General features: G+C 45.7%; 1 protein-coding gene and 1 long non-coding RNA gene across 2 annotated transcripts; one reads left to right on the top strand and one right to left on the bottom strand.

Moving 5' to 3' along the window:
• Positions 1 to 1,853: 1,853 nt before the first annotated feature.
• On the top strand, positions 1,854 to 15,601 carry LOC120828348 (rho GDP-dissociation inhibitor 1). The gene is made up of 6 exons (XM_040191882.2): positions 1,854 to 2,474; positions 8,559 to 8,732; positions 9,098 to 9,184; positions 12,426 to 12,502; positions 12,942 to 13,005; positions 13,554 to 15,601. Exons 1-6 carry the CDS (start codon positions 2,402 to 2,404, stop codon positions 13,751 to 13,753), a joined length of 675 nt encoding a protein of 224 aa, XP_040047816.2. The 5' UTR covers positions 1,854 to 2,401; the 3' UTR covers positions 13,754 to 15,601.
• LOC120828349 (uncharacterized) lies at positions 7,615 to 8,662 on the bottom strand. The gene is made up of 2 exons (XR_005713502.2): positions 8,482 to 8,662; positions 7,615 to 7,750 (listed from the first exon to the last, which is right to left on the bottom strand). It is a non-coding gene; the product is annotated as an uncharacterized LOC120828349 (long non-coding RNA).
• Positions 15,602 to 16,132: the final 531 nt, after the last annotated feature.

Genomic DNA, 16,132 nt, shown 5'->3' with positions numbered 1-16,132 from the left:
ATTCAATTTGAGGCTTTTTACTGAATCCATATTACAGTGTATATATATATAATATATATATATATATATATATATATATATATATATATAATGACGGTACAAATATATATATTTTTATATATATATATAAATATATAAATATATATATATATATATCTAAATATATAAATATATATATAAATAAATATATATATATATATAAAAATATATATATTTGTATATATATTTATTTATTTATATATTTATATATATATATAAAAATATATATATTTGTACCGTTGCATATCGACAGAACTTTAAACAAATAATAATTTGCCCTAAAACTACAACTGCTCAAAATAGTTTAATAAATAAGAAATATATGTGGGTCCTTATAATATAGATACAGATTGGAATTTACAGAAAGTTCATTCTGCCCACCATTTATATTCAGGGTCCAACATTTTGACAAATATTACAAATGTGTGTTTTCCGCGCTGGATTTTGAGCTCGGTGTTCTGAAGAGAACTCTCAGCGTGTTTTATCGGTTGCGTCTGCGTGAGCGAACCCTCCTCGCCCTGAGACGCTCTTTACGACGCCGTCCTTGTTCGAGCGCTTCTTTTATAGATGCCACTCGCTCCGGAGGGGGTTTATATTTCCATAAAGCAACGTGAGCACAGTGGGCTCGCTGTGGACAGACGGCAGAGACACAGACAGGAGTGTCCCCGTCATCCAGAATTAAGGTTCTCACTAGAACTATTTAAGGTTCTTCTTATATTGACAAGAGCACCTTTTCAGAGACACCGAGAACCCAATAAAGGTTCCTTACCAGCTGATGGTTCTAGTTAAAAACCTCTGACTTCAACTCAGAGATTACCACATGTTTGCTGTCCAATGAGTAGTTTCTATCATTCAGACCATCAGAGATGTGGGAACTAATGAAATGCTCTCAATGTTATATTCTAATCTCCTCTTAAAATAATAAACCGATCCTGGACTTACGCTTCAATAATCATTATCATTCCTCTTTTTGTTTCCCAATGAGATGGAACAAAACGTAAAACATTTATAATACGATCCGCCATGAACAGGTCTGATATGTATTATTAAACGAGAGACCTACATTGACCCACATGTATGGTCCTCCTTTGTGTGACCTCACTGAGACCCCCCCCCCCCCCCCCCCCCCCCAAGTCTGTTTCCTGAGCTTCAACACTCATTTAAATATGACGAAACAAATGCAACTTGTCTAGAATCTGCCTTCTGGTTCTGTGCTAATTGGGTGTAAATGTGTATTTATTGGTGGAGAATATCTTCATGCTCTGGCGTCTCACATGACAGCTGCCTCGGAATGACAGACCAACAAGGTGTGTGTGCGTGCGTGTGTGTGTGTGTGTGTGTATGTGTGTGTGTGTGTGTGTGTGTGTGTGTGTGTGTGTGTGTGTGCCCGTGCGAGAGGGAGTGTGTCTGATTGTCAAGTGGGAGAACCAGCTCAAAATCAGAGAAAGAATAAACGATGGAGCAGAAAAAGACGAGTGGGAGCCCTGATGGGAGCACGCTGCTGACAGGGTGTGGTCACTGGAAGAGAGGAAGATGAAGGGGAAGTGGAAGATGAAGGGGGGGGGGGGGGGGCGTGACACAGACACCACATGAGGATTTGTATAAGTGAAAAAAGCGTGAAAGAATTGAGGCGGGAGGAGGTGAGGAAGAGTGAATGAGGGAGATAGAGAGATGGGAGGGAGGGAGGGAGGGAGGGGGGTGTAAAGGATGAGCTCATTGCAGTCTCTGGGAGGAGGGAGGAGGGGGAGCAAGAGGGGAGGGGTTCGTTGCCCGACTGCAAATCAATAGACAGCGCACACACACACACGCACACGCACACGTGCTGCTGCAGACGGCTCTGCCGGCTAAACCAGCGTTATCTCCCAGCATCCTCTCTGCTACACAGCAGCAACACTGAGCGCTCTCGCCCTCTTTTAGACCTCTGGTTTACAAAAGAGAAGAAGAGGAAGTGTAGAAAGCCGGCTGCTTCCCCCCCCCCCCCGCCTCCATCTCCCTCTCTCTGTCTCTCACCCTCTCCATCCCTCCCTCCCTCTCTCTCTCTCTCTCTCTCTCTCTCTCTCTCGCTCACACACATCCCCATCACATCCACACCCAAGGATACCTTCCTCGCCTCCGTCTCTCTCTCTCACGCCTTTTTCTCTTACCCTCCCAAATACAGTTTTTTCTTTTTTTTTCTCGCTAAATTTCCTCTGGGGAGGAGATGCTCATCTGAACCCGTCAACCCCACCCGCCCCCACCCCTTTCTACTTCCGCCAGAAATCCAGACTTGGATGGTCTCCTCCTGCTGCTCTGCCACTTTGTTGCTACCTGTGGAGGTGTCCTCCCCAGTGTTCCTGGTTTTTCAGCCCCGCAGAGAGGCACCATGCTGGGATTGGACGTGTGTGAGTTTGGGGGTCAGGTGCTGGAGCTGCTGTGGCTAACCATGTGCTACAGAGGTAAGGTGTGTGCGTGTGTGTGCGTGTGTGTGTGTGTGCTCCAGTCCCTTAGAATAACATATAGAAGTTTTTACCTGGTGCTTGAATTATCTGTTTGTATTGTATCTGTAATGTAGAAATGAGATTACAATCGTGCAGATGTTTTAAGAGGTGTTATTCTGTGTATGTGCTTTCTGTGTGTGTGTGTGTGTGTGTGTGTCTGCTATACGTTTCTATGGAGGCGGGTGTGGACATTTTTATGTCCAGCGTGACGCGCTGCCAAGAAAAGCCAAAGGTGGCAGATCAATAGGTATCGATCACATGCAACACTATCTGTGTGTGTGTGTGTGTGTGTGTGTGTGTGTGCATGTGTGCATGGGTTCGGCCGGCAAACGGGTGTGTTCAAGAGAAATGTTGGCAGAGGGAGCAGTTGTGAGTGTGTGTGTGTGTGTGTGTGAGAGTGTGCTGATGCTTTTATCAAAATGTCTTTTTTTTTATGTATCTATGAAAACAGTTTACAGCGTGTGTGTGTGTGTGTGTGTGTGTGTGTGTGTGTGTGTGTGTGTGTGTGTGTGTTGATTACACTGCAGTAGGGTTGTGTGGTTCTGGGGTTTCCCCTCACACAGTGATGTTTGTGTGTGTGTGTGTGTGTGTGTGTTCTGTGAGATGAGGGGGAAAAGGACAAAGCAGGATGCAAACAGAAAGTGAGTGAAGGAATCCGAGATCATCTTCAGGAGGAAGACGTGAAGTGAGATTTAAGATCTGAGTCATCTGCTCCATCAAGTCTTTGAATTTCAAAGAGCTCTTTGAATCGATCGCTCTGCTCCAGTCGGCGTCCAACCGGAGATCTCGTTGGATTCCTGTGAACTTTCTGTGACTGCGACACATCGAATCCCGTCAAAAACACTCGCTGGCTCAGATTGAGTTTTGAAAAACGAGGAGGAGGAGAATGTGATGGGGGAGCGTGGGAGGTGACTGAGTGGAAGATAAACGGCAAGTAGGGACAAAAGCGACTGAGAGGAGGGCGAGAGACATCGAGATAAAGAGTTTTTTTTGGAGGAGGAAAAGCAGGAGAGAGAGAGAGAGAGAGAGGCGGAGAGGCGGAGAGAGCTGTCAATCACAACAGCAGGTGTTCTAACGGGCTAATTGAAACCCGTCTCTCTCCTTTTCCCTCTTCTTTATCTCGCTAATCCTCCCTCGCTCTTTTTTTAAAACTCTCTTCGTCTTCCTTTGTCCTCCTTCCTTCTCTTCCTATTCTCTTTTTTTTTCTTCCTTCCTCTAACCTCATCTCCTCGCTCCCTAATCCTCCTCCTGCCTCCTTCCTTCCACGCATCATGTGGTTCCCACACACCTTCAGCTTGTCAGACGTGTTTAAGGGACTCTTATCTACTCCTCACGTCATCCTTTCCTCTCAGTGCCAGCGGTGATAAATGAGGTTTTTCGGGTGAGCTGACGCATACGAGACCAATCAAGTCGGTCAATTAGACAACCTGCTGTCTCTGCGGAGCAGCTGAGGACACACTACTCTGTGTGTGTGTGTGTGTGTGTGTGTGTGTGTGTGTGTGTGTCTATTAAAGGGCGGATGATTCGTTTAGTTTCCTGTCTACATGCTGAAGTCTTGACGTCATGTTTTATTCTGCAACTCACGGCGACCTTTGACTTGATAATATCTTGACATATTCTTTATGTCAAGATATTATCCAGATTTAAACCGGAACAATGGTGTAGAAGAAGAAGAGCCCGCCTGAGAGGCCTGTCAATCACAATGTAGCCCCGCCCCAAAGCGCACTCCACCTTTATGTTGTGAAATTGATCGATTAGGAACATAAACTCATGTCATGAGGGAATAAATCTAGTCATTTTCTTTCTAGATTTCTATAGTCTGACTTCTCCACATGCAGCGCCCCCTGCTGGTCAGTATACCCAGCAGGGGGCGGTTCTTGTCTCATTTGCGGCCCGTTAAATAAAGCCGATTGATCAAACCGTGCTGTAGCCGTCGGGCTTTTGGACACACCTCAGTGGGCGTGGCCTCGTCTCTTCATCTTCGCTCACGCCTCAAAAGCTCGACCGACGCCGGCAGCTCAACGGGCACGGCGGGCGGAAGGCGAACGTGACGAAGTGCTACGAGGCGGACATATTGATTCCCGCCGCGCCGTGGCGGGAAAGGCGCGGCCGCGCTGTCAGCGGAGACGGAGGCCGACGGCGCTCGCGGCCTCCTGTAACGCCGTTGCGCCGATCGATCTTCCTTCATTGTAAAAGCCGCTATCAGCTTTGCAGAGACCTGAGAGGTTCCTGTTTATCTTCTGCCGTGTGTGTGTGTGTTGTTTATTACTTTTTGTATATCTGTGTTTCGGGGTCTCGGGGGTCTCGTCATAGTATTTGAGCAGAGCAGTGACAGCGGGCCTCGTAGGACTGTAAGAAAACAGCAACGCTTAGGACACACACACACACACACACACACACACACACACACACAGTGCTTTACTGACAGTTATCTGGGTTAAGGAAGGAGGAAGCAGCGCTGTAATTAAAATAAAGTCATTCTTGTGCGTTTGTTGATCCAGATTACGCGTTGAATCACGTAGTTCCGTCGCCTGTATGAAGACCAGAAATGAACACACTTAAAAAAAAATCCATGTGACGAGAAGATCGATACCAATATCTCTTTGTTAAATATGACGCTACCGCCAGCAGCCTGTTAGCTTAGCTTAGCATCGAGGCTGACTGGAATACAGCTACAGGCCACTTAGACACACTGGGAATTTGGGAAAGTGTCATGTCAACAATGAACCAACAGAAGAACATGATTGCGTGTGTGTGCGTGCGTGCGTGTGTGTGTGTGTGTGTGTGTGTGTGTGTGTGTGTGTGCGCTTTCTAATCCTTCTCCCCCCTGAAGCAGCTCCTTCCTGCCAAGACAGATTGCTGTGTTGGTTTTGCACTAAACATGTTGGTTTAGCTGTAAATATCAGCAGATGAGCACTGATTCTGTGTCTTATGGTTGAAGCCGCTGGCCGTGGATCCTCTCAGTGTGAAATATAATAATAATGAAGTAAAAAGAAACACGCATCCAGTTATCTGACTATCAGGTTGTGGCCCAGAGAGATAATGGATGGCTTCCTCGCGACATCGCTCTTCAGATGCCGTGTCACAGAATCTTTATTAAGTCCTCGTCTTGCTTTATTTGAATCTGTTCCGTAAGAACTCGAGTGCTGATTTACACCTAGTGGCCCGTTTCCGACAGCAGGCTGTGCGTTAGGATGCGGAGGAGGGTCTCAGGAGCTGCCGGGGTAATGAGGCAGTTTTATGGCTATCATAGAAAATCCACCGGTTGACATCACATCACAGACGGATTCCTGAAGCAGAAGGAAGGCCACACACACAAACGCACGCACAGCAGGCTGCTGGCGTTGTCATCGAGTGCCCCGATCCCGACCCCAAATACCCGAGAGGTCAATGCCGAACCCTGACCCACCGTCTCGCCCTGAGAGGAGCAGTGGGGTCTGTGATTACTCCTCTCGTCTCCCCCTCCTGTTCTTCTCCAGCTCCTCCGATGAAGCCGATAAAAAGACTATAAATATATATATATATATATATATATATATATATATATATATATATATATATATATATATACGTGCAGAGTGTGTACATTTCTCCCACCGCACACTACGTATTTTAGAGCAAGCGCTGCCTTTCAGAATAATGGTTAGTTGAGGGTTTGTGTGACAGGTGAGCAGGCTGCAGATCAAAGAGGAGCTGTCTGATGTGGGAGAAGAAGCAGCGGCTCGGAGACACATTTTACTGCAGAGTTTGATATGTAAATACAGCCGGCCGAATCATTAATGGAGTCGTATACCGTCCAGACCTGACACAGTTCAACATGTGTGCGTATGTGTGGATCCTTGAATGACTCCTCGTGTTTTCAGCACCCGAACTGAACGGGATCAAACACCGTTAAATGTGTTTAAGTTTAATAATACAAATAATGCACATTTGGTAAATTTATGCGATTTCAGGTATACGTATTTGATATCAGAATCAAGAATTTTAAAGAAGACTTTTGGTCAGTTCACCGCACTGTAAAATGTAAACGTTAAACAAAACTCTGCATTAACAGCGATAAGAGAACTATACTATATATTGTGGGATTGTGTCAAATACAAAATAAATAATCCCGTTAAATATTGATTGACGGAGATGCAGTGTGTATTAAAACAAGTGAATATTAATCCTCCCCCTCAGACGCCCGGTCGTATCAAACACATCCACAGCGAAGGTGATGTCACTGCGAGGGGAGTTAAAAGCGTTGCCATGGCGACGGGCTGAAGGCAGCCGGGTTTGTCCCTGACTGGGTGCTGCTACAAACACGCAGTGTGTGTGCGTGTGTGTGTGTGTGTGTGTGCGTGTGTGTGTGTGCGTGCGTGAGTGTGACACTTATTATCGGGTCATTGCGTTGCCGTTGAACGTGTTTGATTCCACTAATGTTTACAGGATTGGCGGGTGGTGTGTGCGTGTGTGTGTGTGTGTGTGTGTGTGTACACCCAATTACCTCTGCACACAGCTGTGAGCCGATGCACTGATCCGTCTCATTATGATCAGTGTAACCAGGCGACTCCACGAGGCTGTTGCAGCAGTAAAAACACGTCCAGAGAATCGGAGTCTAGAGGTTCTTTTGCGCTTTTCTGTTGGACACCGTGTCAAGTTTTATAGATGATTTATGTGTGTGACTGAGGCCGTTAAATAGGTCATTTATCTGGTTTAGTCTCCATTGGCGTCTCACCTCCGCCCTTCACTTTTGGGACCACGGCGTTTTTAAGCATAAAGAAACTAGAAAAAGCAAATTGCCGCGCTTGCATGGTAGTTGTGTGACTGTTGTGTGAGTTGAGGAGGACATCTCCCTCAATAACAGCCTGCCGTTGTCTTTCTTTATCAACGCCCTTTGGGGTGATGCAGGTACTACGAATCTTCGCTATTCAGTGAAAATAAGGATTGTGGAACATGTTTTCCTCGAGCCGTCCAGATGAACGGCTGTGGTTTTTGGTGGCTGCTGTGAACAGCGGTTTTATGGCGTCTAATCTCTAGTGGCGAGTATTCCCTCTCTGGAGGTGCGGATGAGATGGAGATGCCCAAATGAAATTTCAGCTCGCAGAACACATTATCGTACGTCTGTAAAATTCTTTATTAAATCAGAAGCCCCTGATGAAACCCGACCCCGGATGGCTGGAGCCGGCCTGCAGCGAGATGCATCTTATCAAAGGCAGTAAAGCAATCTCGCCTGTCGGTTGGGTTTTCAGGCACTGAAAAAGAACAGAAATATTGCCTCAAATGAGCTCCGCTGCTCCTGTTATTTAACTCTGTTCTTCTTTGCACTTTCTGCAGGATTATCAGAGAAGTCGGCCTTTGTTTTTCTTTGTCTTTGGGATTTTAATACATGTGCAGACACTCATCGGCCTCTCGTAATATTCTCTGGAATACAGACAGGGAAATAACAGACTTTGAATATTTCAGTTGGAGCAAAACTACGCGATTAATTTAACATCTTAATCCTGTCACTTAACCTGTAACAGCTTCCTCCGTTTAGTCTTCAGTGATATGTTGAGAGGCATTGTTCGGTTTTTGTGGTGTGGATTTAATTTTCTGATCGGAGAATAAAGTTTGGTCGTCAAACCTTGTTGGAGACGCTTGTTATTGAGCCCAAATAGTAAAAAGAATCACCATTAACAAACAGAAATAATTTGCTAAAAATAATCCTCTTATGTATATACATTGTGATTGACAGGCCTCTCAGGCGGACTCTTCTTCTTCTACACCATCATTCCGGTTTAAATCTGGATAATATCTTGACATAAAGAATATGTCAAGATATTATCAAGTCAAAGGTCGCAGTGAGTTACAGAATAAAAATCCCCCAAACATGACGTCAAGTAAATACAGTTAAAAGGCAACAGAAGCCTAAAGGCTTAGTTAATTAGCTTAATTCATCTGAAAAACTGTAGATGGTATAAAAACAACGGCACTTGTGTCATACATTGTGTTGGTTGTTGAAGCAGTTGAGGAGCCAGTGGGGGCGTCTGCATCACCGCTCCTCTCTCTCCTCTCTGGAAGGTCTCCTGGCTGACAAGAAGGACCAGCGCATTGAGGACGAAGAGGATGAGAGACACCTGAACTACGTCGCTCCGCTCCAGAAGAGCCTGGAGGAGATTCGGCAACTGGACAAAGACGACCAGAGTCTGGTCAAGTACAAGCGAGCGCTGCTGGGGACGGAAACAATGCCAGCAGGTGTGTGTGTGTGTGTGTGTGTGTGTGTGTGTGTGTGTGTGTGTCTCTATTGTTTACCGGAGGTGGTGGTGATTCACAGCACTTAATGACGCTGCAGCCAATCCCTCGGTTTAACGACTTGGTGCAGAGTTGCTCGCAGTCATCAACTTCTGAGGAGAACGGCTGTAATGAGGAGGAGGAAACGTGTGCGCGTGGACGGTTTGTTGCCTTTAGGGTGAAGCACACGATGCACCACCAGGCGATTACTTTCTTCTCCATCGACAATCTTGTCATACCTTTTTTCAACAAAGCGAATAAAGTATGCAACTTACCCCTTTAACATACGCAAGCGAGCGGTGGTGTGACGGAAGTGCGTCTCTCCCCAGCGGACCCGGCTGTGGCCCGCGTGCAGGTGACCAGACTGACCCTCCTGTGTGACGAGGCCCCCGAGCCGATCTCCATGGACCTGACAGGTACGCAACCTTCCCCTTGCGCCCCCTCTTTTCGCTCTGCCCCCCCCCCCCCCCCCCGATGCCTCCGCCGTGCCCCGGAGCAAGGCACCCCCCCTCATGTGCAGAAACACTGCAGTGGGTGTGTCTGTGCTCCCGAGATGAGAGACAGTGTTTGCTCAGTGCGCCGTATTGACGTCTTCCCCCGGGTGCAACGAAAGCCACGTTCATAGTATCTTTGTGTGTGTGTGTGTGTGTGTGTGTGTGTGTACGAGGCTTCACCTATCATTGACTTGTGTGTCAGGGCGTGTCAATAGCACAACGGTTGCTGTGACTGTGCGTCAGTGTGTGTGTGTGTGTGTGTGTGTGTGCTTTGCTAAATTCTTTCCCTTGTCTGAGGCTTCCCTCTCCCACGTACACGATAACACACACAAAGACACAATCGCAGACGGCCAATGGGAAAGGTCACCTGGTTGCTAGGCAATAGGACTTCATGCCGGGGCAGTTCCCTGTGATTCGAACAGGGCCGCAGCAGCGTGTGGCGTGCACGTTCCACGGGAGATCTGCACCGAACGGAGAGAGAGAGAGAGAGACGCGTTCACATCCCATCGCACTCACAGATGATGGACGGCGTGGAAGGGCGGTGGGGCGGGGGGGATCCATGGAGGGGCCTCGCCTCGGACTTGGCCAATATCATTTTTTAGACGAGAAGTTCAGCCGACTCAACACCAGAAACCCTGATCAGAGAAGCAGTGATGTCATCAGCTTGATGCTGGCTGCGTTCATATTTGCAGAATGAACAAATAAATACTTTCCAAAACCTTCTTGTTCCATTAAGTAAATTAAAGTACTAAACAGCTGATCTGTCAGTAGATGCAGGAAATCCTCTTTGACAGTTGTAGGCTTTTCAAGAAGGATGATTGTGTCTAAAGAGCACGATGCTACTAGGAGGAAAAACATTTATCAGGTTTAATTTGGATATATGTTTGTGCTCTGGAGCTTAAAAAAAAAGCAGGAATTGATGAATGCTATTCGCGTTGGGTAAGAATCGTAATAATAAACCCTGCTGGTGTGTCGCGTTGCAACGGGACGCATTTAAATAAACTTTCCATCGGTGGCTGAATGCATTAGAGGCCTCATTATACGCTGAGGGCGGATTCCAATGCAGCACGGGGCCCCAAGTGATGACCAGCGTTTACTGCGTGTCTGTGTGTGTGTGTGTGTGTGTGTGTGTGTGTGTGAGAGAGAAGGAGGGGTGGTAAATGAAGGGGGGGTGGGGGGGACACACAGGACAGGTGATTGCTCCACACTCAGAAGAGGAAAAGAGAGACTCGCTCTCACTGGTCGTCCCATCAGAGACCTTTAAGTTCCACTGAAGCTTGTGCGGCTTGTTTTACTTAATTACTGTATGTTCCAGTAAAGCAGTAATCCATGACCTCAGGTAGCTAATTGCGTGGTTTTCAGTGTACTTCTGGTTAAATATGACTTATTATTTCTCCTTTTCTCCATCATGCTGAGACTCTTCCCGCACTCACCACTTTCTCTCTTTTATATAATGTCTTTCTTTTTATCACCACTGCCAGCAGACTATTACTTTCCTTTTAGAAATTGTCATTTCAGTCGTTGCTTGAGCTCAGATCAATCGCCCGAACACCGAAGCATTTGAATCTGAAAGCGTTTATAGTTTTTCAGGCAGCACAAAAACAACTTGTAATGCGTCTCCGTGGAAAAGGCAATACGACCGCCAGATATTGAGGATTTATTGCCCGGTGGGGGGAGTCGGGGGGCACCATGCAATAACACAGTCACATTACTGTGACCTAGTTCGGCTTGAATAAACATTAAATATAAATGTACATACATACACCATGGAACAAAGGAAATGTAACATTTTACTCAAAAACCTTCTGGAAATCCGTATTTCTGTGTGAGCTCATTTCAACACAGTCGTGCTACTTGGGACGCGTTGTGATTTTTTACATTTTAAGTAATAAAGTTTGTGATTAGGAGACTAAAGAAGCCCACACATCCGGTAAAGCGTTCCCGGCCGATCAATTATTACATATTTTAACATTACGGACAAGCGTTACAGCTGTTTAACGACGCAGTCGCTCTCCTTTGTCGATATGAGCGCGTTAGCATTTAGCTCGGCCTCCTCTAAGTGGATCATGTTTCTGAATTCAGGTCTAAAGTATTTTTGAAAATAAACAAATCAAACAGTTGCAATTTGTTTTTGCATGTTAAATAGTAAACTAGCAGGTTTTCTACTATTTTGCATCTCTGCAAAATGTTGCATGTGTGAGATTCAGCGCTGCGTTGAGTGTGGATCTGCATTCCTGGATACTGTGTGTGTATGTGTGTGTGTGTGTGTGTGTGTGTGTGTGTGTGTGTGTGTGTGTGTGTGTGTGTGTGCGTGGAGATCAGGTACACAGTTGACCTATTTTCTCAGTCAGATGCTCCCGGGGGGGGGCAGCATCTTATCTCTTTCTTCTGTCTCCTGAGACGAGAGGGGGAGGCGAGTCGGGAGGGTGGGGGTCGGGTGGGGAGGTGGACATTTACATTCCACAGTTCATGGAGGAAGGGAGACTGACACCAATGAGACGGAGACGGAGCGGTGATGAATCTCCCTCATGTCAGCCGGCGAGGCCACGTTTCTGCTTTTTGTTTAATGGGGAGTTTCTAGCATTTCTTGTGGTGGTCTAAAGATTTCCTCCTCGTGAGTCCTGTTCTTACTTGAACCGAGAACCCACACGTCCTCCTGTGGTTTGGTTGGAATCCAAACGTCTCTTCCTTTTCTTTCCGGCCGGGTTTTCATTCGGCCCCTCTCCCCTCCGTCTCCTCTCCTCCTTCCCTCGTTTCTCTCCCTCCATTAGGAGGCACTCGGGACTTGATGGCCGGCTTTGAATTGAGATGTAAAGTGATTATGGTGTCGATCCGGTTCTGCTCCTGGCCCAGGACACGTTCCTCCCTTCAGCACGAAGCCGTTCGACCCGTCAGAAAGACAAAGACTTCATTGAGCAAAGAAGCCACTATGTTTTTTTTAATAAATGAAGAACGCGTCACACTTTCACGGCTTTAATTCTTCTCATTTAGCTCCCACCATGAGAGTGAAATGCTCCAAAGCCCCATGAACTAAATGCATGTTTTAATGATTTGATTGACTGACACACAAAGGCTAAATATGACCAATTTTTAATCCAAACATGTGCGAGTCAGCAGCCGTGTGGAATGAGTCACGCTAACCATGACCGGTTGTTTTGTACAGAGGACCTGAGCGCGCTGAAGGAGAAGACCCTCTCCCTGAAGGAAGGAGTGACGTACAGGCTGAAGATCCACTTCAAGGTGAGAGCGATCCATGCAGTGAGGACGGAGGGGTTCGCTCTGCATCCGTGGGTTCACTACCCGTTTTACCCTCAGTGCGCCTCCACTCGTCATCGAAGAAAAGCAATATGTTATTGTGATAAGCCGCCATGTTGCCAACGAACCACGCGCCCAATCTGGACCGTTATCACACCGATGAGGCGTTCTGGTGCCGCTTCATTGGTTACTGCCGGTTAAAGGGTTAATACTTGAGAGGCAACGTTACTTTCTCAAGTTTCATTGGTAAAATAATTGGACATAATATATAATAGGACACCTGCTGGACGGAGGCCTTCTTTTAATGCAGCTTCAATATCTTGTGTTTATATATATATGGAGATCCGATGGAGCTCTTCTGTGTGTGTGTGTGTGTGTGTGTGTGTGTGTGTGTGTGTGTGTGTATGTGTGTGTGTGTTTGCAGGTGAACAGAGAGATTGTTGCTGGCTTGCGGTACCATCATGTGACCTCCAGAAAAGGAATAACAGGTAAATGAGACGGAGGATGAACGTTTATGAGCAGCTCTCCAGTGACATTTCAGTCGTTGACATGTTGTTTTCTTCTAAAACGACCACTTTTAGCAGTTTTAAACACTACTTTTATTTGTGTTAAATCGAGTAGAGATGTCCATGTTAAATAACAGCAATGGAATGCATTTCTTCTAAAAACATGAATAAATAATAGACAGTAAAGGATAACAGGAAGGGGACGCTGGTACACATCAGTGCAGATGATAACGGTTCGTGCAGAGTAATCGGAAACAAAATCAATGCTCCATCTGCAATGCAAAAAGAGCCTCGTGACATCCTTCAAATGCTCAATTCTGAATTATTCATGTAGATGCGTATGGATACATATGGTCGTCCACCTTCATTAGAGCATTAAAGAGCTCAGCCTCCATCAGAGATCAGAGCGCCCCCCCTCTTTCCAATTACAAACCACCACTGACTCGACATTTATTGGACTCCCTCGCGGAACCACAAACAACCAACCAACTCCCCTCCGTGTCCATTTCCCCTCCGCCGTCTTCCCGCAGTGGACAAGGTGTCCCACATGGTGGGCAGCTACTGCCCGAAGGAGGAGGAGCACGAGTTCCTCTGCCCGGCGGACCAGGTGCCCGGCGGAGTGATGTCACGCGGCCGCTACACGGTCAAGTCCCGCCTCACCGACGACGACAAGAACACCTTCCTGGACTGGGAGTGGAACTTCGAGCTCAACAAGGACTGGAGTGAATAGAGGGAGGGAGAGATGATGCGGATGCTCTTCTGTCCCCCCCCCCCCCGCCTCCACGTCTTGACCTCCTCCTCTTCTCCCTCAGTCGCCGCTCCGGCCGTTTTCTTCATTGTGTGTTCGGTGCAGGTTTAGTGACCTTTAGAGAAAAAGAATCGCCCCCCCCTCCCCTGCCTCCCTTAAGCAGCACAGCGAAGGAAGTCAGTGCATACAGGCCCATTACAAACAGATGACACATGTAAATACTGTGCTCAACAGCACCCGTTCCAACACTAAACCATTAATGGCTAAATGGATGGTGACCTGAGGCAAAGATGAGGTGGGACCTGCAGCTCACGGAGGCCTTTAAACCTCGAGGGGACAAACATGATCCACCGGGCAGCACGCCGACGCCTCCGCCGAACACGTTTTAAAGCATTTATTCATGCAAGTAAAAACACGTTCCTCCACTTTTTTACAACGGTGTGATTACGCTCAGCGGTGTGTGCTTGGCGTCGGCGTTTACCTTTGTGTACTTGCTGGGATCATGTTTGCGCCTTCGATTGCTCCCGATTGCCACATTTTGCGTCATGATGCATGCACAGCCCATCGCTCCCAGAGGTAATTCATTTACTTTTACATGTAGTGTGCGTTATTGGAGCCTGGGGAGATTGTCGTATGACGTCCTCCAGACACACGCCGGCTCAGAAGACATAGGGAAAAAACATCACAATTCTTCCAAAGCTGTATGGGCTTTTATTACTGTAGTTCTGAAACTAGAGACCCGTCTGTCTCCAAAATGGATGTCAAATTTAAGAGCGGCAAAGTCCGGTTGTCTTTTGTTTTGTCAGACTTTGAAACAATAACTGGAAAAGAAAAGAAGATTACTTTCGAGATCCGTCTTTTTTATTGCTTTCTGTTGGTGTCGGTTAACTTTTTTTTAAGTTAATGTATATATTTTATCTTATGTCTTAGAGTATCGATTGATTCATCTGTGGTTCGATTCCAAGGTTTTATGATTCAAAGTATAGAATCACATACCGAAAAAATATTGTTTTAATAACATTCTTGAACAAATCCTCAAATCTACAGGAAGTAAAGGAATATCACGGTCTTATCAAACAAATGTTGTCTTTTCTATCTTTAATGAACTGGGATGAAGTGTACGACCTATTTTAACTTTGCTGTGTGCTTTGGAAGCAGCAGTTTTCTCTCAAGTCTTTGTGGCGCGTTTTGAAAAAACAATTAAAGACTAACTGAACTGTGGATATTGTAGAAAGAGATGCGTGCATGTCCATTGATAGTTTGATACGATTCATTTATTCAAAATGAATAAAAAGTGTGCCCCTTCTGAACTTCTCTCATGTACTGTTAACACAAGACGTGAATACAATTCTGCTTTGAGCGTTAATTAAACATTTTAGGATTGAAGCTGAAAGAATACCAAGAAGTACATCAAGGGATGAATTAAATCCCTTCAAAAGATAAGAAGTATCATCATTGTGTTAAGTCTCTGGATATGATATTGTCATTGTTGCTGAAAATATTGAACTTTGAACTCGAAATGTTTGTGATCTAAGACTAACTGTAAATGTTGGCGTGTTGGTTGTTGCATGGTTTAGCAAGATTCTCTTCCTTTTTTTTACGACTTTATTGTAAAATTGAATGTGATTAAAAGAAGATTTAAAGAAGATACTGGTTGCCACATACTGCAGATACGGTATTTACAGGGACATTTTTAAAGGCACAAATAGCTGGAAACATTTGTCTGTGTTTATCGCCCAGCCTGTAACGATCAAGTGCTGCAGCGTCAAATATTGGTATCACATCTAGTATCCTGTATCTTTTAATAAAGGCAATTCAATTAACCAGTGAGAGGTCTCTTTTGAGGTGTTTCTCCTGCATGCACACAAAGCAATAGCAAGAGCATCACTGTCAGATGACAAAATAGATGGCTCTCCGTCAATGGCCCAGTCACATCAGCAGCCATTCGGGTGACGTAATAAACTAGAAGATTCCTCAAAAATGTTGACAGGCCGGTCATCACCCGAGGATGTCTATGTATATATATAAGTATATGAGTACTATACTTATAGTATACATCACAAACCAATGTGATTTCTGGCCCTTTGAAACACTGATCAACCCACCATCTCAAAAAAGTAAATCCAGTTGTGAGCAGATTCTGATCTAATCTAAATAATTTAAAAATGCATATTGTGAGGATCTGCAGCCACAGACATGCACACACTATCAATGAAATTGGGCAAGTCGTTTATATCCATTTATTTGCATATCGGGAGTCGTGTGCTAATATTCAATAATCCCAGTTCTAGACAAATGTGCATGATGCTACACAGAACCTGCTCAGTAGGTGGCGCTGTTCACACTGGTGTTTGTTATCAT

Source organism: Gasterosteus aculeatus, chromosome 11, assembly GCF_964276395.1.
Source record: "Gasterosteus aculeatus chromosome 11, fGasAcu3.hap1.1, whole genome shotgun sequence".
Classification (NCBI taxonomy): domain Eukaryota; kingdom Metazoa; phylum Chordata; class Actinopteri; order Perciformes; family Gasterosteidae; genus Gasterosteus; species Gasterosteus aculeatus.
This window is presented reverse-complemented; position numbering and strand designations above follow the sequence as displayed.